Source organism: Dama dama, chromosome 13 (genome assembly GCF_033118175.1).
Source record: "Dama dama isolate Ldn47 chromosome 13, ASM3311817v1, whole genome shotgun sequence".
Lineage (NCBI taxonomy): Eukaryota > Metazoa > Chordata > Mammalia > Artiodactyla > Cervidae > Dama > Dama dama.
The window spans coordinates 50,881,264-50,905,548 of NC_083693.1; the positions used below are offsets into that span (position 1 = coordinate 50,881,264).

A 24,285-nucleotide genomic window follows, 5' to 3' on the forward strand; every position below is an offset into this window, starting at 1 on the left:
TGACTTCCTGAGATATACTTCCCCAGATGCCTTCCTGTCTCCCCCTCATTTCCTTGGTGTCTCTGTTCAAATATCACTTGGTCAGAAATTCTTTCCTGACCACTCTATATAAAGCAGCATCCCCACTGCCAGCTTTGCGCTCTCTACTCCGCCTGTTTTGTTTTTCTCTTCCTCCAAAGCACTTATGCTGTATGTTTTTTCTTATTGTCTGTCTTTTTCTGGTTTGTCCTCTAATATTTTCCAAGGGCCTAGAAAAGTGCTTGGCACAGAAAATATGTTCAAGTAATATTATGGATGTATGAATAATTATTCATTTTATTTTTCATGGAAATGTTGCAACCTTTACATAATGTTTTGCACATATGAGAACAGCACATACCTTGGAGAACATGTCCAATCAGAATAACAACCTGCATAGGTTTGCACTATATGTATAAGCACAGTTTATTCAATCAGTCCTCTATTAATGGGTTTTTATGTTATTTCCAATACAGAAGTGAATAACTTCATAATGTTGTCTTACATTATGTGAGTATATCTTCAGGAAAAGAATCTTTATAATTGTAATTTGCTGGTCAAAGGGTATATAATTAATATTGATAGTTGTGATAGATATTACCAAATAATTTTCTGTAAATCTTATACAAGATTATATTCTTACAAGCAGGATATGAGTGTGTCTCTTTCAACACATGTTAATTCTTTGGTAGTGCTCATCTGATAAATGAAAATGTTATTTCAGTGTAGTTTTAACTTTCAATTGTGTGTGTGTGTGTGTATGTAATAAAATTTTATTAAAGTATAAAAGAGATAGAGAAAGCTTCTGAAATACACATCAGAAGAGGACAGAAAGAGTGCCCCTTTGCTAGTTTTTAGCAAGGAGTTATATACCTATTAGCAAGCAGCTAATTAGAGAAAGGAAATGCCTCAAAACTGAGAGAGTTGCATCAGGCCCTCACCCACAACATGCATTTTGGGATAACATTGGCATAATTCTCTTATTATGTGTGAGGTTTAATATCTTTTTATATATTTAAAACACAATTGTATTCCTTTTGTACTAATACCTCTTCTATAAACTTTGTTGGGTTGTCCCTATAATGAAACTTTTCTTAAACCAAAGATTCAAGTTTACCTTAGGGTCCCAATATCATTTGTTGAATAAATGATCTTTGCCCCAGTTATACCAATTTCATCACATTTCTGTTTCTAGCTTTATATCTCCATTTATCTGTTCACATATGAAGTACTACATCGCTTCATATAATACAGTTTTATACTATGTTTCATTAGTTATCTGGATGTTTTTGTCCACTTACTATGTTGTGTCTGACTCTTTGCAACCCCATGAACTACAGCATGCCAGGCCTCTCTGTCTTTCACTATCTCTTGGAGCTTGCTCAAACTCATGGCCATTGAGTCAGTGATGCCATTCAACCATATATCCTCTGCCACCTCTTTCTCCTCCTGCCCTCAATCTTTCCCATCATCAGGGTCTTTTCCAAGTCAGCTCTTTGCATCAGGTGGCCAAAGTATTAGAGCTTCAGCTTTAGCATCAGCCCTTCCAGTGAATATTCAGGGTTGATTTCTTTTAGGATTGACCAGTTTGACCTCCTTGCTGTCCAAGGGACTCTCTAGAGTCTTCTCCAGCACCACAGTTTGATAACATCAATTCTTTAACACTCAGCCTTCTTTATGGTTCACCTCTCATATCTGTACACGACTACTAGAAAAGTCATAGCTTTGACTACATGGACCTTTGTTTGCAAAATGATTTCTCTGCTTTTTAATAAGCATATTAAAAAGGTTTGTTATAGTTTTTCTTCCAAGGAGTGACATCTTTTAATTTCATGGCTGCAGTCACCATCCACATTGATTTTGGAGTCCAAGAAAATAAAATCTGCCACTGTTTCCATTTTTCCCCCATCTGTTTGCCATGAAGTGATAGGACTGGATGCTATGATCTTAGCTTTTTAAAAGTTGAGTTTTAAGCCAGCCTTTTCACTCTCCTCTTTCACCCTCGTCAGGAAGCTTGTTAGTTCCTCTTCAGTTTCTGCCATTAGTGTGGTATCATCTGTATGTCTGAGCTGGTTGATATTTCTCCTGGCAATCTTGATTCCAGCATGAGATTCATCCAGCTCAGCATTTCTCATGATATACTCTGTATTTAAGTTAAATAAGCAGGGTAACAATATACAGCCTTGATGGACTCCTTGTCTCTACCTCAAACTAAAAGAAAAGTTCTGAAAAGAATGATATTTTAAAAAATTCCCTGCCATTCTAGCATATTTTTCCAATTAAAATTAAAATCAGCTTGTTTGGTACAAGATTTTCTGTTTTTTTTTTTTTTTTATTAGTCATATTGCTTTAGAGGTGAGTTTTAGAAGAATTGGCACCTTCATAATCTTGAATCTTCTTATGCAAGAACATGGTATGTATCTTTAGCCATTCACCTCTTGCTATCAGTATATATTTCCTTTTAAAAATTGTTCTCTCTCTCTCACATATATATACACTCATGCACGCGCGCACACACACACACACACACACACACACATATTTGATTTGAGAAACTTTAAAGCAAACATCTGACTTATTATTACCTAACTTAAACAAAAGTAGGACTTTTTTAGGAACATAGAATCATCTCACATACACCCTCTGATCTCAGCCCCTTTGTCCCTTCAGAAGTATCCAGCATTCTGACTTTATGATAGTCATTTTGTTGCTTTACAGTTTGGCTGCCAGGTAAGCATTTCTAAATAACAGTTTAGTTTTGCCTGCTTTTGAGCTTAAAATAAATATAATCATGCTAGATATATTCTTTTGTATCTAACTTCCTTTGCCAAAAATATGTCTATGTGATTTATCCATGACTGTTGCCTTTTTAGCAATTTTTTTCTGAGTAGAGATCTTCCTATTATTTTTCAAACTTTCATCTTCAAACATTAAATTCAAACATTCAAACAATATTGCTTTCCTGGTATGAATCCAACTTTGTCATGATATATTCTTTTTTTACATTTTGCTGGATTCCTTTTGAGGACTGGCCTGTTTCTGGCTTACCTGTACTCCTCTGGAGTGGTTCTTTAGAGGTTCTCCCTGAAAGCCTGATTTTTTGTCTGTTTGTTTTGGTTTGTTTTTATTTAAATTTTTTTTTTTAGCATGGCTCCTCCTCCTTGCTGCACTCTGAGCTCCAGTTTTTGTCCCTCCAGCACTGAAAGCTGCTAGAAGTTCAGCCCAGCTTCTCAACCTCTTAGTTCTGCTTACAACTCTGCAGAGGCCTTAAAGGGGAAAATGGTGCTCTCTGAATTTCTATTCTCTGTAAGATCTTAAGAGTCTCAAGTCCCTGCTGCCTTGGGAATTCTCTTAGGCCTTCAAACAGATACTTTTTTTGTTCAGCTTACCTGGTATTCTCAGTGAGAAAGGTTGGTCTGCACAGGCTAGTCTGCCATAACCAGAACTAGAAATCAAGTAATGATACAAATGGAAGTTTAAGATACTGTCAAAGTATAATGGTTTATTATCAGGGAATGGTTTATGATTTTTAGTTATTTATTCAATAACGATGATTTATGTCCATGCTTCTGGGAACAATGAAGGTAGGACACACTACTTCAGATACCAAGAATGTCATTTAGTGTTCTGTGGGATGTGAAGGTGATCTGGCTGTGACATCTGTCACTCTAGGCTCATTCTGCTCCTCTCAAGGCTAGGTGACATCTCCTTTCTGCAGAAACTCTTCGTGTGTAACCCACTAGATACCTCCTCCTCGGTTGCTCAGTTGTCCATGCCAGGGAACAAGGAGTTACCCTTGCTCAACATCTCTGCTTCTGTACCTACCATGTCCAACTGATTGCCAAATATTTTCCATTATATTTCCCTATTGTCTCCATAATATGTTCACTCTCTTCCATCCCCTCTGCCTTTTTCATCCAATTATCCCAATTCTTTGTCTGAGTTACTGAAAAGACCTCTATTCTTACTCTCCAATTGAAACAAGGAATGCTCCTTCTAAAATACAGATCTTACCTAAGCTTTGCTGCAGTGCTTACAATCTAGTGATAGCTCTCTATAACCCATAAAATAAAATTGTATCATTATACCTATCCCCTCACACCCCTCCACCCCCCTGCAGCAAATACTGAAGGCAGGCACTGTGTGCTGAGGGATTCTCATAGACCTCTGCCCTCAAATAAGGACTGCCCCTTTCTAGCATATGACTGGAGCAAATGACAGCTTCTCTGGACCATGGTTATGGTAGTTCCTCTTCTACCATGAGAGGAAGTTGAACCAAATTTCCAACTCCAGTGACTGTGATTCTGAATCATTGCTTTAAAGTGTGTTATGTGTGCCTTTAGAAATGAAGCTTATTTTTATAGCTACACCCATATCTAGGTTATAAATATAAAGAGTAATATCAAATATCCTTCATGCAGTTCTTATGTAACAACAGTTGATTTTATCTGCATGGATTTGTGACTCAAATGGGAAACTAAATCATGTCTTAATTGAATTATTTTAATTGAAGTCCTCCACCACGAAAGGCCCACAGAAGCCCCTCAGGATTAAGGTGTACTGCAAGCTGTTACCCTCAACATCCCTTCCTCTGGGCGGGCCTGCGGTGTGACAAATGGTCTTATCCTCTGTTTCCATCTCTTGCCTCTTTGACTACTCCCACCCTTGTATGCTAGACTCTTCTCACACTGACATGTTTTCAGTTCCCTCAGCAGAAGCACCTCGTACTCTCCTGCTTCCAGGTATTCTCATCAGATTTTCCCTCTCTTTGAATGCTTCCCCACAGAATCTGTCTGCCTCTCTCTTACTTGTTCTCTGGGACTCTGGTTTACCTCGCCTCTTTTAACTGGCTTCTCTGTCTTATTCTGACTCGGGTGCCCATTTCCACCTTCCTGTTCTCATGACACCCTCTGCAGACACCCCTTCTGTCTCAAACAGCATCGTGATTATTTACTCATCTATTTTTCTAAATTCTAAGTGCCTTGAGGATCGGGGCCATGGTGCTTTCATTTTTAAAATTCTGAGGGCTGAGCGCAGAACTTACTATATAATAGATATTGAAAAAATAATTTATATTTAAATGAATGAATATATTTCTCAATGAGAGCCAGTAAAGAAATGCATTTCCCTTATCTGAACTTTAGAAGAATCTTTTTTATAGGTTTGTCAAATATGTCTATTGGATGATCTGTTAATCTGTCTATCTATCTACTTCTGGTGTATGCCAGAATGATAGAAAGTTATGTTTGGATGCTTCTTAAACTTGCTGAGAAGTATGTAAATTTTCAAGTAAGTATAGCTTTTATCCAGTGTTAATACTTGGTTATGGTCAGAAAATCTTGTCTTGATTTTGTCATCTTTCTTATTTCGTGCTGGCAGGAGCTGACAGCTATTTAAATGAGGATTAAAAATAGGACTCTGTGAAGTGCATGTTCCTTTTTTTGCTGCCAGGATATAACTGACCACAGAACTGGGGTTATCTCTCTCTCTCTCTTAAAAAAAAAACTGCACAGGTTATGCTATCAAGTTCTAGATAAAAATCGGTGATGAAAAAAATAACTCCTCAGAGATTCAGTGGTCCAAATACTTTTCATGAGTCCTAATAGAAAATATGCTTTTTTCCCTCATTCTTGAAAGATGTTCAAAGAATTTGAAGATTAAAGTGTAGCCATTATAGCCTGTGATTCATCCATGCTATGAACTGGCTTTGACTGCTGGGCTTCCCTTTCTGCATCATCATCATAAATCAAAGAACCTCAGATTGTGGGAAGTGGGAGCTGGGGTGCTGGAGGAAAAAGGTAATTGCATTCAGAGAGGGAGCTGTGTGAAAAAGCCTTTGACTTTGGGAAAGTAGATTCTTTTTTATCACTGGCAGTAACTGACCAGAACAGGTCTGGCTTAAGACTGGAACCCAGGAATGGGCTCTCAGAACACTTTTACTAATACTAAAGATTTGATGTGTGGTTATTCATTTGTTTGCTCCTTCATCAGTCATTCAGTTTTATAAGAGTCTGTGTGACATCTATCATGCCACCTCAGAGCTGCTGGTCACCCTAAACTAACAATATCTCAGGAGAGTAGGAATAGAGTGAGTGGCTTGTTGAACCCAGAAACAGGCCATGAATGCTTCAGTGATTCTAGAACATCCCACCCAATCATTCTTTCAGCAAACATTCACTGATATCTGTTAAGGCCCCAGTGCTGATTTAAGCCTGCTCTGCAAAGATGAATGTGATACAGGAACTGCCGACTTGAGTTCCCTGTTTGGGGAACTAGGAAGGAGGTAACAAGACCATTGAAAAAACACTGAGGAGGGGGCATTAAGCCAGCTGAGGGGAGTCATGTGGCTTCCAGAGGAGATGACCATTGAGCTGACTGTCAGGAAGTTTGAGAGAGCAGTCGCCAAGGAAAGAGATGAGACTTTTAGATTTAACCCTTTTTGTTGCTGTCTCATTAAGGAGTCCATGACTAACCATTCCTAACAGATTTATCAACCCTTTTATTTAACCTTCTCTTAAAGTGAGGTTTGACTTGGCTTCCCAGGTGGCTCAGTGGTAAAGAATCTGCCTGCTAATGCAGGAGACACAAGAGATGCAGGTTTGATTCCTGGGTTAGGAAGATCCCCTGGATGAGGAAATGGCAACGCACTCCAGTATTCTTGCCTTGGAAATCCCATGGACGGAGGAGTCTGGCCAGCTACAGTCCGTGGGGTCACAAGAGAGTTGGATATAGCCGAGCATGCAGAATGAGGTTTGACTAATTTTTTTCTACAAGTAGTTCTCAGCAAATCTCCAGCTCAGGAAATTCTTCCTGTGTCTAATTTATATCCATGCCTTCCTGGGAATTCAAGTTCTCTTTTTGAGTTCTGACTTTTGTGGAAACCATGAGAAGAGTGTTGATGAGGAAGTTGAAACGTTTGTGAGTTTATCTAATATTGCCTCTGGAAGACAAAATACTCAGTGCTGCATGGAGGAATTCACTGGTAAGGAGACAGCACAGTTTCCTTCTACTGTTTTTCTGCTTTTATCTCCCATGAGATAGTCTGCAAAACGGTCATATTAGCCAGTAGGTGGAGTGCTTTATTAGAAATAGTAGAACCTAGTAGCTATGCATTAGTTGGTAGAGGGGAACTAACTTTAATAATTATGAAAAAATTTTAGAGTGTTTTATATTTATAGCTTTCTGTAAGAGAGTCTGGAAGGGAATTGGTAATCTTGATTAGATTCAGGGTAGTTTATTTTTGCTAGGACTTCTTGTGAAATGACACACCATGTGAGTAAATACTGCCAGTCAGAACTTAAAAGTTGTTTTGTATAACAGCTGTCCAATCCCTCTGTTGAATTATTGTTCTTCATGATGGGCCTAAACTTTCTGTGGGTATTAAAAGATAGGTGAATAATTTCAGTGTTTCTCCTCAGCTAAAGTAAAAATCCATGTAGTGGGGTGTCGAGGAAGCGCTGCACACAGATTGTAAGCTTCTCGAATGAGCTTTCTATTGTAACCAAGCAACTGTCACATTAGACTCCCCCTCGCCATCAGCTTACATTCCCTGAGAACTTAGGTCAGTGCCTAAAATAACCCTGCTAATTGTGAGGGGCACATGTGGACTGAAATTCCAGTTAGCAGTCTGGGAGCTGAGGGACTGAGGATATGAAAGTGTACTATAGTTAACAGTTCACAACATGCCTCAACGCAGTAGGCCCAAAAGCCTCTAAGTGTTCAGTTATGGAAAGAAAGTTACATATTGTGCTTTATCGTCTCGGCGCGTAAAGCTGGTTAGCCAGTGACAGCTGATTAAAGACCAAATCTACTTGAGTTACAAGATCTGGGCTTCCAGCGCCCTGCTTTCAACCTGTTGGTCGGTGATGGAGTAACTGACAGAAGCGGAGGGCTCGGCCGAGGGACAGGAAACTTCAGCAGCCTATGTAGGACCCACAGTACTTTGGTTCTCTTCTTGCAGCGCAGTTCAGGTAGGCTGTTGTTTACATGGAATTCTTTGTAAGTTGGACAAAGGTCATAAAACTGTTCAATTCCAGAGTTGGACAAGAGATCTCAAGTGTCTCTTCTGCACACAGCGTGTCTGTATTGATGGGTACTTAATTTCACTCCCTTCCTTGATATTTTGCAAATCAAAGTTTTCATTTTCTCACTCAATTGCATGAAAATTCTAGGACAATGGAGACTGATGGAGTTTAGACAAAGTTCAGTTTACCTGGCATATGATGAAATGCCTGTTTAAAATTTACCTTCCTCTTTCCTGTTTTATTTCCCTTATTCTAGATCCAAAAGACAGGGTTTTATATTTGTGAGAAACAATGGGAGAAAATGTTGTTAGTAGTTTAAATATATTTTAAAACCCTTAAGAGGGTCTAGGTTTTTATCTTTAAGATGAAAATCAACACTTCTCTCATTCAAATAATCTCAGCCTTCTGTTTGTTCCCTGTATCAGTGCAACTAATGTAAAATGCTGCAGTATTTGCTCTTCTTACTCCAGTGTTGACCTACATTATAAAGTATCAAGTTTAATTTTGGCTTCCAAATATCTGGCACATAAAATAAGTATGTAAATGCTGGAAGGGACACTTTGGAACTTCCGCCTGAGTGGGATAATCCAGAATTTATTCAGATTTATACATATACCTCATATCATATGACAGACATATTTCTGAAACATATGTGCAAGCAGGGTTCTGTAACTGGAATAATTTAACACATCCTTCAATAGCTGATCACTTTTAAGGAGGCTCTATAGAAAATGAGTAAGAAGTTATAATTTAAACTATGGTTAGGTGGTTCTATTTTGTGCATCAGGATCTTAAATTGAGATCACAAATGTTGCATAAACCTGGATAAATTTCTGAGAAGCAAAAACTCTGTTTTCATTATCAAGGAACATTTAGGTATACATATGTGATCACACAAAACCTTTTGGGTATCCCTAGAAGAATGTGTGGTTTTGGATTTGGGGGGTGACCTATTGGATATATTGGATATTAAATCATGACCTTGGTGGGTAAAGATTTTCTAGAGGCAAGGAGTGTAGTCTGAGACTTAAACTAAAAAATAATAGTTGAAAAGAGTATTATCCTGCTTTTTGTGCATTATGTCTATTTAATAACCTTGCAAAGCTGCAACCTTATTGCTCTTCCAACATTTGTATCTATTGCAGTCTCAGGAATTATTAGCTTGAACAATATGCATTTGCCAATATTTGATAATTTTGGGCCTGTAAAAATATCAGTTTTGTGAGGCTTATTCTAAGTGATTTTTGAACATTAACTCCTTTTAATGAAAATTTAGCCTTAAATCCCTAACAATAATAGCAAGAGTGAAATATTTTCCCAAAATATGAGAGCCATCTCATTAAAAGCATGATAATCAAGGTTACTTCTTATGAATATATTTAGTTTGTGTTTGTTATATCTTTTTTGAATTCTAAGTTCCTTTGTCTTTCTAAAAGAGCTTACTGTTTCTGCTGAGTGCTGCCTGTGGTGTTTGTCAGACCTGGTGACTGAGAGCATACATCCTCAATGGCTGAGAGTTGATATTTAGCAGTGTTTGGGATATCTTTGAAAAAATTCACCCTTGCTAGTTAGTCAATGACCAAATGTATGTTATAGTTTTAGGGATTCTCTACGTGTACTATCTCAGTACTCTTCTTTTTCTGACTTTCTATGATGCAGTCTGAGGTCACTGATTTGATACATTTCTTGTATAGGTGTTTAATGCTATTAATTTTCTCCTCAGTACTACTTTAGCTGCAGCATAAGAATTTTTATAGGTTGTATATTTATTTTTATTCATTTAAAAATGCTTTCTAACTTACTTTCTGATTTCTTCTTTAACTCATCAATTATTTAGAAGTGTATTACTTATTTCCCAAATATTTGGGGGATTTTTCAGAGGTCCTTTTGTTACTGTTTTTAAGTATTCTAATTTAATTTCATTGTAGCCAAAGAGCATAATTTTTATGACTTGAGTCTTTTAAATTTTATTGAGACTTGTTTTATAATTATGATCTGTCTTGGTAAACATTCCAAAGACACTTGAAAAGAATTGTATTTTACTCTTAGTTGAGAAAGATTTAAAGAATCAGTTAGGTCAAGTTGGTTGCTAATGTTGTTTAAATCTTCTCTATGTATGTATCAGTATTGGTTTTATGTCTGTTTGTTCTATCAATTATTGAGAGAGGGATATTGAAATATCCAGTTATAACTGTGAATCTATTACTCCTTTCAGTTTTTGCTTTATGAATTTTGAAATGGTCTCGTTAGATCCATTGACATTTAGGATTATTTTATCCCCTTGATGAACTTATCCCATTATCATTATGCAATGACTCTTAATAACTGTTTATCTTTAGTAATATTTTTTGCTCTGATATTTACTTTTTCTGATATTAATATAGTGACCCTAGCTTTGTTTTTTTAATTTTATTTATTTATTTTTAGTTGTGTTGGGTCTTTGTTGCTGCATGTGGGCTTTCTCTTCCCACGGAGAGTGAGGGCTACGCTCTAGTTGTGGCCCACAGGCTTCTCATTACAGTGTCTTCCCTCATGCAACACGGGCTCTGGAGAGTGCGGGCTTCAGTAGTTGTGGCACATAGGCTTAATCTGCAGCAACTAACGTGTGCTGGAACCTGTACTGGCTGGTGGATTCCTAACCATTGGACCACTAGGAAAGTACCTGCAGCTTTGTTTTAAAGACTGTTCTCTTCTAGGGATTGTCTATCTAAGGGATTTATGAAAAAATAAACTGTATAACTATTTCTTTATTAATATGTTGATTTTATTAATTATGAGTGGAATTCACTAACAGCTTTCAGATGTCCTTCTACAATTCCATTTTTTACAGTAGCAGTGTTTCTACCGCTATCCCTCCTCCATTGTTATGTGATTGTCATTTTATAATAAGTAGCCTTCTTTCTATATGATGCATAATATTCATATGTTTAACATGTAGCATGAAATGAGCACTGGCCAATCAAAACTGATGTCAGCTCTAAGCGACAGGTGTGGGCTTACTTATACATGCTGCCTGAATATCAGCCCTGAATATATAACAACTAATCACCCCTTACTTAGGTGTTGGAACCACTTTCCCAGTCATACCAATAGTCTACATTTTATTGATACTTTTTTTAAAAAAAAAAGAATATTTGTTTTTAATCCCTAGAGCTATTCAATAATCAAGTTAACATGTATAGCAACATATTAAGGCATGACTTCTTTATATAAGGAAAATTCCATAAAGGAATTTAGTTTTAGACTTTTATCTTAGATTTTAGCTGATGCTTCAGGTAGCAAATATTTGTTTTTGAACTTACCAGTTATTTATTGACACTCTCCCATATGTCAGCCTCATGTCCATTGAGTTGGTGATGCTATCCAACCATGGACATGAGTTTGAGCACACTCCAGGAGACAGTGAAGGGCAGGGAAGCCTGGTGTGCTGCATTCCATCACATCACAGAGTTGGACATGACTGAGCGACTGAACAGCAGCCACATGTGTCAGCCACTGTGAACTTGAGGATGAGTGACACTCCGTGGTCCTTCCCCTTGAGAAGCTAGTGTAGTCAGGAAGAGAGACCTGTTGCAGGTTCTAGCACACCTGGACTGTGATGCAGCAGTGTGGGGGCAGGGGAGGGTCAGAAACTTTTAGCATAGAAGAGCTCAGAATAAATTAATTCACCTATTTCCAAAAAGATAACAACTATTTTTTAATATGCATCCCATTTTCTTCTTCCAGAGATTTTTTTTTTTAACCATTTACCTTATAATCAGTGTATCTTCAATGATTACTTTTTTTGTCTGTGTCTGGGTTTTTACTAGTGCTCTTCCTTTGCTTAGCTTCCCTGGTAGCTCAGTTTGTGAAGAATCTGCCTGAAATGTAGGAGACCTGAGTTCGTTACCTGGGTCAGGACGATCCCCTGAAGAAGGGAAGGGCCACTCACTCCAAGATTCTTGCTTGGAGAATTCCATGGATAGAGGATCCTGGCAGGCTACAGTCCATGGGGTTGCAGAGCCAGACACAATTGAGTGACTAACACAATAACAACATGGGCGATGCAGGAAGAAATTGGAGCTGCTCTTCAGCTGTCACAAGCTGGATGTTACCTAAAGGAAGTGACTCACTGGAAATACCACAGACTAGCACTGTCACTCCATAGCGCCACTGGGAAAGGAAGCTGTCTTCAGAACCTGGGGATGAGCTATCATCATGCACCAACAGGACTGAAATCGGAGCAACAAAATGAGACTCTCTGTAGTTGCTTTGTGTGTAGAGCCTTCTGGATACTGAGGATAGAGTTCAGAGAAAAGAAGCTGACAGCAGCTCAGGCCCTGGGTGGGATTTACAAACACCTCTGTTTCTTTCCATACAGTATATATAGCGTCTGCCATTTGGCCATGGGAATAAATTAGCTTCAGTCAGCATCTAGGCCAGGGCAGCCCCAAGACCCTGGGGTCAGAAGGTCAGGCTGCTTTGATTATATTACTGGCAAAGATGTTTAGAGGCTCTGAACTACCAAGTCAGTAATAGTTGGTAGTTAAGTAATTCTACCCATCTTCCTCCCTTTTCTTGTCAAAACATTTTGGAAACTGTTAGGCAAACCCAGTTTGTAAATGAGGGAAATTTCTAAAGCTAGATGATGGGCACATGAGTGTTCATTTTGTTATTATTCTTTATATGTAAATTATGTATTCTATTTTTAGAAACTTTCTCATGATAGAAAACACACAGGATAGGAAAAAATCTTTTAGACTTAATGTTATATGAAAAAACCAAGACAAGAGAATATACACTGTATGATTACATTTATATAGAAATCAGAAACAGGAAAAACTAAACTATTTAGGTGCCCATACTAATTAGGTAAAATGATAAAAAAAAAAAAAAAGAAGCAAGAGGTGATTAACATAAAGTAATAGGCTTAATCATCTCTAGACAGCATATATGAGGAGCATCTTGGCTGTTAGCAATGTTCAATTTTTTCAGCACAATGATAGTTACACAAGTATTCACTTCATGACTATTGGTTAAAATTTAAATTTATGATTTATAAATTTTTATATATGCAAGCTGTATTTCACAATATGAACGTTTAAAACACTTGAGAAAATATTAGTGCAACAAAAGGAGAGAGAGAGAGAAGGAATTTTCATTTTTATTCACTCATTTAGGGCTATAATTCTGTATATAATTAAGAAGCTACCCCTTGCTTCAGCTTTTAGATGATGTTTGATTTTGATCTTACACAGTCAGATCTGTCTACATTATAAAGTGACCTATTCGGAAGATGAATGTGGTAGATAATGCAAAGCATTGATATTGACGCTTAGAATAAAATTAGACAATATTTTTTGATACAGTAGTAGTAGTATTAAATATATCACTGTTAATATAGTTCATGAAGTTTGAGATACCACTATGTGTTTATTATTATTTTTAATTATTATATTTGATATTATCACATATTTATTATCAAACTAAAATGCATTGAGTATTATAGATTTCAAATGTTTAATTTTTTTAAGCATTAGTCACTCAAAAGAGACTAGACAAACCTTTATTACATGGTTTTTAATTTGAAAAATCTTATAATTCCAGTTGAGTAGTCCTCATTGATATGAAATACCTGTTATTAAAAGCAGAACTTATTGAAAGTTTACATGTGCATGATAAAAGAATTAAATCTATTCAATAAGAATTTGTATGAACTGAAGCAGTATATCTATATATGAAAGTGTTAGTTGCTCAGTCGTGTCTGACTCTTTGAGACCTCATGGACTGTAGACTGCCAGGTTCCTCTGTCCATGGAATTCTCCAGGCAAGAATACTGGAGTGGGTAGTAGTCCTTCGCTTCTCCTGGGGAGCTTCCCGACTCTGAGATCAAACCCATATCTCCTGCCTTACAGGTGGATTCTTTACCCTCTGAGCCACAGGTCCACCCTATATCTGTATGAAGCTATTATCTATAAAAGGTTAACTGTAATTGACATGTCCAAAATACCTGAGGTTCTGATTTTGCTGCTTTCTAATACCTTTGTGTTTGGCCCACTTGTAAAAAAATCTTTATGTTCAAGAAAAAAGAGACAAGAAGAAGAAGGAGAGAAAAAGTTACTAACATATTTTATCTGCTTGATCCATGGAATTATCAACAGGAAAAATAGACAGATTATTCTTAGCAATGATCTTGCTTACAAAAGACTTGAATGAGCTTTTTGGAGAAGTAGGCACCCAGACCTATCCCATGACCTGATCATTTGGCAGATTGCTACAGAACATTTACTTGTTAAGATTTTTTGCTGTTATTATATGAAAATGAATTTTGCAGTATATCTGAAGGAAAGGAGGAAAGTATCATGCTCAATCAGTTGTTATTTCCTGTACTTGTGACAGTGAACATACTATGTGACACTGGGCATACTTCCCTCCAGCCTCTGATAGGAAGGAGAGCACACTCACCATCCAGGATGCCCAGGTGCTCTGCCAGTGGTTAAAATTTCATTCCTGTAACATATCTACCTAGGATTGGTATGGTGGTGTCATTGTGGGGAGCCAGTACTAGTTAGAATGGTGAAGGTTTGGATGGGCAAATAGAACGGAGGAGTTCTGTACTTTAGTGCTGATCACTATCTGTGTGGAAAAGTCTCTATATCCCCAACTTTTATCATTTTCTCTGCTAGTTTTGCCAGATGTTTCCAGAGTCTGAATGTATAATGGTCATAGCCACATCCTGTCTGAGATACTCTTCCCCCATCCCTTTTACCCTTGGTGTGACCGCATCTCTTTTTCCTTTAGCTGAGCTGGAGCAGGTATGCACACAGGGGACATAGGGTAGACTCCCAAAGGAACAAGGGTTGAGCCCTGCAGTTTCTCCTTGCAGAAGCATTCTGGACTGCTCAGCACTGTAGTGGAGCACTTCTGCTGTTTTGCAGTCATTCAGGGATCAAGGCTGCTTACATCTGGAGCAGCGTTGTCCAAAATAAATAAATAATATGAGCCACAAATGTGGATCATGTATGTGATTTTAAATTTTCTAGTAGCCAGATCTAAGAAATGAGCAAAATAAATTCTAATAATATTAGTTTATTTAACCCAATTTGTCCAAAATATTATTTTAACATGTAATCATTATAAAATTATTAATAAGCTATTTAAACATTTTTATACTAAATCTTCAAAATCCAGCATGTATTCTATACTTACAGTATATCTCAATTTCGAGTAGCCACATTTCAAGTGCTACCATATTGGACAGTGCAGTTCTAGAGACTCTGCCGTTTTCTATGACTTCAGATTACCCCACTGGATCCTTTGAGTCTAGCCAGCAAACAAAGAAGAGAGTTCGGTAGAGTATTCCAAAGGAAGTTTTGGGGATTAGACCCAGCAGCAAAGTATTACTGCTACCTACATTCCATTGGCGAACGAACCCATTCAAGTCCCTGGGATACCTGGGAAATGTTCTTTAGCCCTGTGCCCAAGAGGAAGAGGAAATGGGTTTAAAGAGCATACAGCAGAGTCTCTATCACAGCAGGTAGGCTATTATTATCCACATGTTACAAATCAGGAAACTGATGCCCAGGCATATTACATGATGGGTTAGTTTATGAGAAAGTATAAGTAGAATGCTGGTCTCTAGAGTGATGTTTTTTCTGTCAGACTGCCCAATCCTAGTTTATTTATCCCTCAACCTCCTCCTTAATTTTGTCTGTGTAGATACAGTTCTTGCAGAAAACCTCAGATCTTCAATATTTTGCCTCTGAGGCTGCTCTATAACTTAATGACAGTATCCTATTACAGCTGTTTTGGAAAATGACAGGCAGCCCAAGTATAATGAAGCAAATATGCCTTATTACTGAATAATTCAACTAATAGTACTATTCTGAACACTGCATTATCATTTTGAGTGAGCCTTTTCCTTTAGCATACTGAAGTTCCTCGTTCAAAGCAAAGGGTTACTAAGGTCCTCATCAAGCTATTTCAATCAATTCTATAAATTGGGTTTTATGTTATAATGAGCAGCCTGTTCAATTGAAGTTTTCAGCTTTTTCGAAGTACTTAGAAGAATAGTGACAGAAATGCTGTTAGTGAAACTGTTGAGTGGTTGAATAAGCTGCTTTATTTCTTGGATGGGAGGGGACATTTTAGATGGAGAAATGAAATAATATTCCTCAAATCAGACTAGTAGTAAAGAGTGGTGACTCTCCATGGACTACTGATTATAGCATAAGAGTCCCTTAGGTCAGTTTTATTGAAGATGATATGATTAGATCACTGACTGCCCTTTAGCTTTAAATTACCTATGGCAAAGTAGTTTGGAGTTTATGATGCTGTCTTAAATTTTTGAATATAAAATACATTCACAGATTTCAAAAATTTAAAAATATGAAATATATACTTTCCAAGGTCCCCCTTCTGTCCTCCAGTAGAGGATGTCCAGCTTCTTCCTCTCGTACCCTAACCAAGTTGTACTCATTCTTATCTGTCTCTTACAGATCCTTCCAGACTTTGTATTTGCATTTATAAGCAAATATATATTCTTTCTACTGTGTTACTTTATACATACTATTCTAAACCTTGCTTTTTAAACTTAATGGAGATCTTTCTATGCCAGAATTATAAGAGCCTTTTTATCATCATAATTCTTTTTTATAGCTGTGTAGTATTCTGTCGTAAGAATGCACCTTAGTTTACTTAACTAGTCACCCATTACTGGACATTTAATCTGTTTCCAATATTTAGACATAGTAAACTTATTTTACAGTAAATAGCTTGAACATGAATCATTTCACAAAAAGTGTAAATATATTAGATGTATAGTATAAATTCTCAGATGTATAATTCTAAGTCAGTGTGTATATGTATTTGGAATTTGACAAAATAGCCAAATTGTTCTCTTCAGTTATCTCACTAATTTACCCTCCAACCAGAAATGTATTAAAAGTGTCTGTTTCATGTATATGGAATTTAGAAAGGTGATAACGATAACCCTATATGCAGAACAGAAAAAGAGACACAGAAATACAGAACAGACTTTTGAACTTTGTGGGAGAATGTGAGGGTGGGATATTTCAAAAGAACAGCATGTATACTATCTATGGTGAAACAGATCACCAGCCCAGGAGGGATGCACGAGACAAGTGCTCCGGCCTGGTGCACTGGGAAGACCCAGAGGAATCGGGTGGAGAGGGAGGTGGGAGGGGGGATCGGGATTGGGAATACATGTAAATCCATGGCTGATTCATATCAATGTATGACAAAACCCACTGGAAAAAAAAAATAATAATAAAAAAAAAAAAAAAAAGTGTCTGTTTCGATCACCAGCCCAGGCTGGATGCATGAGACAAGTGCTCAGTGCTGGTGCACTGGGAATACCCAGAGGAATTGGGTGGAGAGGGAGGTGGGAGGGGGGATTGGGTTGGGGAACACATGTAAATCCATGGCTGATTCATGTCAGTGTATGACAAAAACCACTACAATATTGTAAAGTAATTAGCCTCCAACTAATAAAAATAAATGGGAAAAAAAAGAGGTAAACAAAAAGTGTCTGTTTCCTACACCTTTGCCAATAGCTTGAGTTATCAAATTTTTGGATTTTTGCCTTGTAGCTGATACTTTGGTATAGTTTCAATTTATATTTCTCATACTAGGAAGAAGGTTGAGCAGCTTTTCGTATGTTTAACTATTACTTTTTCTATGAAGTCATACTTTTTCTATGAACAGTATTAATTTTTTTTGCCTATTTTTCAGTTGTGTTGTTGGTCTTCCCTTCAGTGATTTATAGGAGTTCTGTGTTGATTAGGGGTATAAACCATGTGATATGAACCACGATATATTTTTTTTTGGTTTGTCATTTGTCATTGACTATGCTTAATGTATACTTTCTCACAGTTTTGCAGAACTTTTCTTTCCTTTTTCCATTGTATACAAGTTTATCTTTCTTTTAATAGCTCTGGATTTTTTATCCAGAAGGCCTTACTCATCCCAAGATTATAAATAATTCAGCTATTTTTTCCTAGTAATTTTTATGTTTTAATTTTTTACATTTAAATCTTTGATACATTTGGGATTTATCCAGGTGTATGGTAGATCCAACTTATTCTTTTAAGATATTTGTCTTGTTGTTACTTTTTTCTTCACTGATTTGCAATGCCTCATTTATCACAAGCTCAAATACCCTTATACATTTGGGTCTACTTCTGGACTTGTTTTTTTTTCTATTTGTCTGTGATAATATTACACAATGTTAATTACTGAGATGTTATAATATACTTTGATATTTATTAAAGAGGGCTTCCCAGGTGGCACTAGTGATGAAGAACTGGCCTGCCAATGCAGGAGACATAAAAGAGACACAGATTTGATCTTTTGGTTGGGAAGATCTCCTGGATGAGGGCATGGCAACCCACTCCAGTATTCTTGATGGGAGAATCCCAGACAGGGGAGCCTGGTACCTCCCCTGGATCCACAGGGTCGCAAAGAGTTGGACACGACTGAAGTGACTTAGCATGCACACCGTCATTGTGGTGTTTTTTTTTTAGGTTTTCTCTGGTTATTCTTGTTTATCCAGTCATGTTAGAATCAGACTGCCTGTTTCTAACTCCAACTTTCAACTCCTCTCCGCAGTGAAAAGGACGATCTGTTGATATTTGTTTGGGGACTTGCATCATGTTTATAAAATAACTTAGGGCTGCTATTTAATGATGTGGAATCTTCCTATCCAGGGACATATTTTGTTGTTCTACTCATTCATCTTTTTTTTTTTATATATATAAAAAACCTCATTAGTGTTTTAAAGCTTTTTTTAAAATTTAGGTCTTCTCCATTTTTCTTAAGTTCATTACAAGGCATTATCTTTGTCGTTGCTATATTGTGTTTTATTGATTTATTTTGGCTGCACTGGGTCTTTGCTGTGGTCCCTGGGCTCTGCATTTTGGTGCATGAGTTTCAGCTCTGCTCTCCCTCTGTGTCTTTGTCGTCTGGGATCAGGCTGAAGGAGCAGCTCTTTTGGGGTTATTTCGGTCTTCTGAAATCAGGAAGGAAATAGTGACAAGAGGGTTACTCTATGGTTTTTAAAATTCTGCTACTTCGTTTTGGCTCACTTTTCACTGGCCAAAACAAGTCATTTGGCCAAGTCTGTTATCAATGGGCTGAAGAAGTATAATCCTTTCATAAAGAAGAACATTGACTATTAGAAATCAGTAATACAATCTACTATGAAAGTAAAAAGTGCAAGTGTTAATTACTTGGTCATGTCCAACTCTGTGACCCCATGAACTGTAGCCGACCAGGCTCCTCTGTCTGTGGAATTCTCCAGGTAAGAATACTGGAGGGGGTTGCCATCCCCTTCTCCAGGGGATCTTCCTGACACAGAGATCAAACCTGGGTCTCCTGCATTGCAGGAAGATTCTTTACCATCTGAGCCACCAGGAAGCCCCATAATCTGCTCTGTACTGTCTCATTTATTTTTCCAGATAAGCAGCAAACTTTGAATAATATAATCATAACTCCCAGAGTCCACTAGCCCCCTAAATTTTATCTCTACAGACCTATAATTGTCATTGCTATATCAATTAACTTTTGCTGCATAAGAAGCCACTTCATAATTCAGTGCCATATGGCATCAAGCATTTGTCTAGTTCTTGTATCTGCTGGTTTTCTGGTGGTGGCTGACATAGACCCAGCTTGGCATGGGAGGTTCTGTCATCTTCCTCAGCCAGTGGGTTAGCCAAAGCAGGGCGGAGATTTTGGTGAGGCAATTGAGGGACTTTTCTCAGGCCCAAAATTTGAGAGGGTGACAAAAAAACGTAGTAATCAAGATAAATAGTATTTTAATGCAATATTTTAAATAGCCAAAATCAGTGTAGACAAATCATGATGAAATAAATTTTAAATAAAGACATAACAATGCTATGTCAAGCTATGTTGTAGCCTGAGGCAAAAAGAGAAATCAATAACATTGATTCTGTACTTAGGAACATTTATTGAAAAAGTGTATTTATTGAGTATTATGTATAAGGCATTCTGATACATGCATAATGTATATGCATGTTTTATTTATGAAGTATATCTAAATATGAATGATTCCATTTAGTTGCTCAGTCACAAGAAATTTATATCATTGTATAAATAAATGTACTCATTTTCAGAGTCATGGTCCAATAATATGTACAGTAGTTTGAGAATCCATTTTTTGGAATCTTCTTTAGAGATGTCTACATACTTCTTTCAAAATCCTCAGTGGTGTCTAATTCTCATCCTTTTTATAGTAGATTTGATTTTTGAAAACAGACAAAAGTTATTTAAGGGCCAAGTGTAGGGTGAGTAAGCCAGGTTATTAAGCTGGGTATTAATCATTGGTCAAAATAGAAATGAATGTGAAGATACAGCATTTATTTTACTGTGCAATTTGCAAGCTTGTCTTGAAGGCAGTTCTTAATGTGGAATTCTAGAAATTTCTATTTTAATTGCACTGCTGAAAAAGCAACAACTTGGAGGGAAAACATTACTTTTGGATGTGTGAAGCCTAGCATTAATGTATTGGGTTGGCCAAAAAGACCATTCAGGTTTTTCTGTAATTACCAACCCAGGAGCTCCTCTTTCATGTGAACGACTTGAAGGAATGTCCTAAAGTCCTGATAAATGAAGGGGAATACAGTTGTTGGAAGCTTACTAGCATTATCCTATGAACATTGAACCAGCTTGTTTTGTAGATAGAGTGTAAAGCAAAAGTCATAGATCTATTTGTTCTGCCTTGGTGTAGAAACTGAAAAATTTAGACTGAACTGAAAAATTTAAACTGAAAAAAAAAATAGACTGCAAAGATTATGGTAACTGCTCTACTATGAGGAGACCAGCTCTTGCCACATCCACATAATTTGCGCTCCCACCCCTAGCCCGTCTAGAATTTCAGTCATGCCATGGCCATAAAATCCGGCCTTGATTTTGTATACACATGTAAGTATATAGACATATGTAGACTTGTTAGCCAGTAGGTGGAGATGGTCCATTCACTCATCAATAAATATGTGAAAGGATCAATTATCTAGTCACTGATTCAGAAATACATAGTGACGTCTGATCCCAAATTTATGTATCAATGTAGCAATAATAAATAGCAGTTTTATGGCAGATGTAACTGTGTTTTGTGTGTATACACACACACACACACACATATAGACTTAATTCTTCTATATAAAGAAAGTTCCTTATCTCTTTTCCTCAGTGTGTGCATATATCATTGTACACCACCCCCCGACATACATGTACTTCTTAGTAAGGACTTAAGAAAAAGAAAAAAAAAATGTCTACACAGGGTGCCTAAAAAGCAGTACTTCCCCTGAGTTATGGTATAAGAATAGACAGTAGTGACTAGCATAAGGTAAATTAAATATTTTAGAGGATTTTTTTGTTCTTTGGCATAGTAGTAACTATAATAAAAAGTTTTAACTATCTTCTTTTCAGATTGGTCAGTATTATGTTTATCCATCCAATAATTGCTCATTATTAGTCAAAAGTATTAGTCAGTTAGGGGATAGTACCATAGAAAATTTCAGTTTGGGCATTTGTAGAATTACTTATAGAAAAGTAATCAGATTTGCTCCAAAATGTGTAGTCTAATGCTTTGCATAAGCCACTACTGTGAATACTAAAATAAGTAAGACACAATTCTTTCTCTCAAAGGTCTTATCATCCAGTGTCTCAAAGTATAAAAAATATTCCTGCTTTGAAGCTGGGAGGCTTTTGCAGAAATTAGCAAACCAGAAACACTGGCCTCAAATTAAGTTCCACATTTAAAATAAAAAAGGGTGAAAGGAAGTATCAGGGCATAATGCCTAAGTGCCTGTGCTTACTACGTGGTATGTTCCAGCATCAGAATGTATTTGACTGGCTCAACACGTTGGTGCTTTTCCCATTTCCACCATTCTTTTCCTTCTTACACATGCAGTAAGCTACTTCACTCAGCTATGAGATATTTACTATTGCAAGGCAGTATATAGTTTAGTGCTAGAATGAGTGGGACAAGCAAGTGCTAATGGAGATCGGAGGACAAAGAATTGAGTTTGGCCGGAAAAAGAATTGTAGAGGAGGCAGGGTTTGAACTAAACCTTGAAAAAGATTTGAAGCAGAAAAGGAGGACAGTTTAGGCAATAGTAATACTGTGAGCAAAAGACAGCCAGAATGAGTCAGGCTTATTTCAGCAATAGTTTGAAAACTGTCTGCTTTGAAATGAGGATCTGATGAAATGAAGCTGGCAGGGTAGACCGGGACACAGCTGGTGTGACCTCAAGGAACAAGCTGTGGCCTACAGGCCAATGACCTGAGCTCTATTACTGGCCAGCTACGTGTCCTTGGTAAGTCACTGAGTTTTCTAAGCTTCAGTTACCTCATGTGTGAAATGACAGTTTCAGACTGAAAAATCTCCAAGGTAGATTTCCACTTTTAAAGTATTCTGTGATTATTTTATAGTGGTCCTTAATAAATTAGAATATAGACTTTCAAATTTATCCTTGCATTGCAGAGATTTTAAGGTTGTTCTGAGCAAGAGAATCACATAATGAAGGGGGAACTCATTGTGTAATTAAAGGGGCATTTATTGGTATGTAATTCAGTGAAGGATGGTTGTCTCAGGAAAGGTGGTTGGACATATTAGAGGAAGGAAACCAGCTCAGAGGCTATGTCAGGGGTTCAGACAGGAGCTGGGTCATTGAAATGGGAATTAAAGGAAGGGAACAGACAAGTGTCATTGCTTATTCATTCTTTATTGTTGATCTTGAGAAACCGTACTAGGTTCTGGCGATCCAGTGATAAGTAACACAGAAAAGGTTTCTTATTCTCATGGAACTTAATATTCCATGACAAAAGAGAAAATCAGCAGAATTTGGTGATTGACCAATAGGGTATTTGTGTCTTTAAGAAAATGACCCTCCAAGGCCAACATCCAGCTACAAAGGATGGTTCAAAACATACTGTATTTTCATAAAATGGAATACTATGCAGCCATAAAGAATTATGGAACACATTTATTGACATGAAAGAATATTCATCATATACCATTGAGTGAAAAACAACACAAAAATAGAACACAGCCTTGGAAGTTATGCACTACTTTGTATGAAGAGTAGGTTATTGGAGATTTATTTATTACTCTTCATTCAATGATTATTTATTTATCAAGAACCTACTATGTGTCAGGCATTGTTTTGGGCTCTAGGGATAAATGGTAAATGAGACAGACATGTCCATGATTAATTTTTTCTTAGCTTTTCTAACATTTTTGCAGTGAACTGTCAATATTATTTTGTAAAGTTTTAAAAAATCCTCTCCTTGGCCATTTGCGTGGTATATTGTGTGTTTCATGACTCCTCCGTGGCTGTATAAGTGAGTGCAAGTTGCGCTGTTATAAATGACACTGTCCTGGCCTGCATTTCATCGAGGTGTTTACACGAAAGGAAAGGTGCCTCCAGGACAGCAGGCTCCTGCTTGGGGTGGATGATGGCACTGACTGCTTGTTGACGGCTGGAGTGGTTACCACTCTCAGACTCAGTCTGGCTCCAAGGCAACTAGAGTCCTGCTGATGAGACGTGCAACTCTGCTGGCTTTTTATAGTCCATCTGAAGGCTGGTCATTCCAGCCTTGGTGTCGATTAACATTGGCTGTATGTTACTTGACACTCCTTTATTCTTGTTGAGGTTGCCTCTCCCGGAAATCTCTGTCATTCCATAACCCCTGGCAGCTGACCTCCCACAGTCTGAAAAACAAAATGTGTTCTGGCTACATATAAAGGAAGTTTTAGGGTGAGTTCATGGGTCAGGACATGGCTGTAACATCTTTGTGGGCAGAGCACTCATGGGGAATCCAGCACTGGCCATCATGTAGGGTTCAGGGCCCTTACACAAAAGCCTTTGTGCTATTTCTCCCTCCTTTCCCCCAGCTTTTCTCCCATGACTACTACTAACCATGTCTTTCTGCTACAATACACTTAGCACTTCCTATTTTTAAAAAACATCATCTTTGTGTATATGCTGAAGAACAAACAAGCAGCCAAAAAAAGAAAAAAACCCACCAAATGATTATTTTTAAAAAGTATTCCATGTTTCTTATACTAAATTGTAATATATAAACAAACATATGGCTACGAAGAAAAAATGACCCGAGGTTTGAACCCACATTTCCCACGTCTTCTGCATTGCAGGCCAGTTCTTTCCCCATTGAGCCACCTGGAAAGCCTAAAGAAAAAAGTAACCTGCAGTCCTGTCTC

General features: G+C 37.3%; 1 protein-coding gene and 1 long non-coding RNA gene across 3 annotated transcripts in view; one reads left to right on the forward strand and one right to left on the reverse strand.

The window, feature by feature from the left end:
- The window catches only part of LOC133068093 (uncharacterized), a 39,055-nt gene extending 35,950 nt beyond the window's left edge, over window positions 1–3,105 (reverse strand). Inside the window, exon 1 of the long non-coding RNA XR_009695442.1 lies at window positions 3,067–3,105. This is a non-coding gene — a long non-coding RNA (uncharacterized LOC133068093). The remainder of the gene's footprint in view (window positions 1–3,066) is intronic.
- AKAP6 (A-kinase anchoring protein 6) overlaps window positions 1–24,285 on the forward strand; it is a 588,857-nt gene that overhangs the window by 263,148 nt on the left and 301,424 nt on the right. The window contains exon 1 of one of the 2 annotated variants that reach the window (XM_061159148.1): window positions 6,410–6,768. The exons of the other annotated variant lie outside the window; for it this stretch is intronic. Within the exon in view, the coding sequence (XP_061015131.1) occupies window positions 6,757–6,768 (12 nt within the window). The 5' untranslated portion in view covers window positions 6,410–6,756. Of the gene's footprint in view, window positions 1–6,409; window positions 6,769–24,285 lie in introns of those variants that run through there. 2 annotated transcript variants of the gene reach the window in all.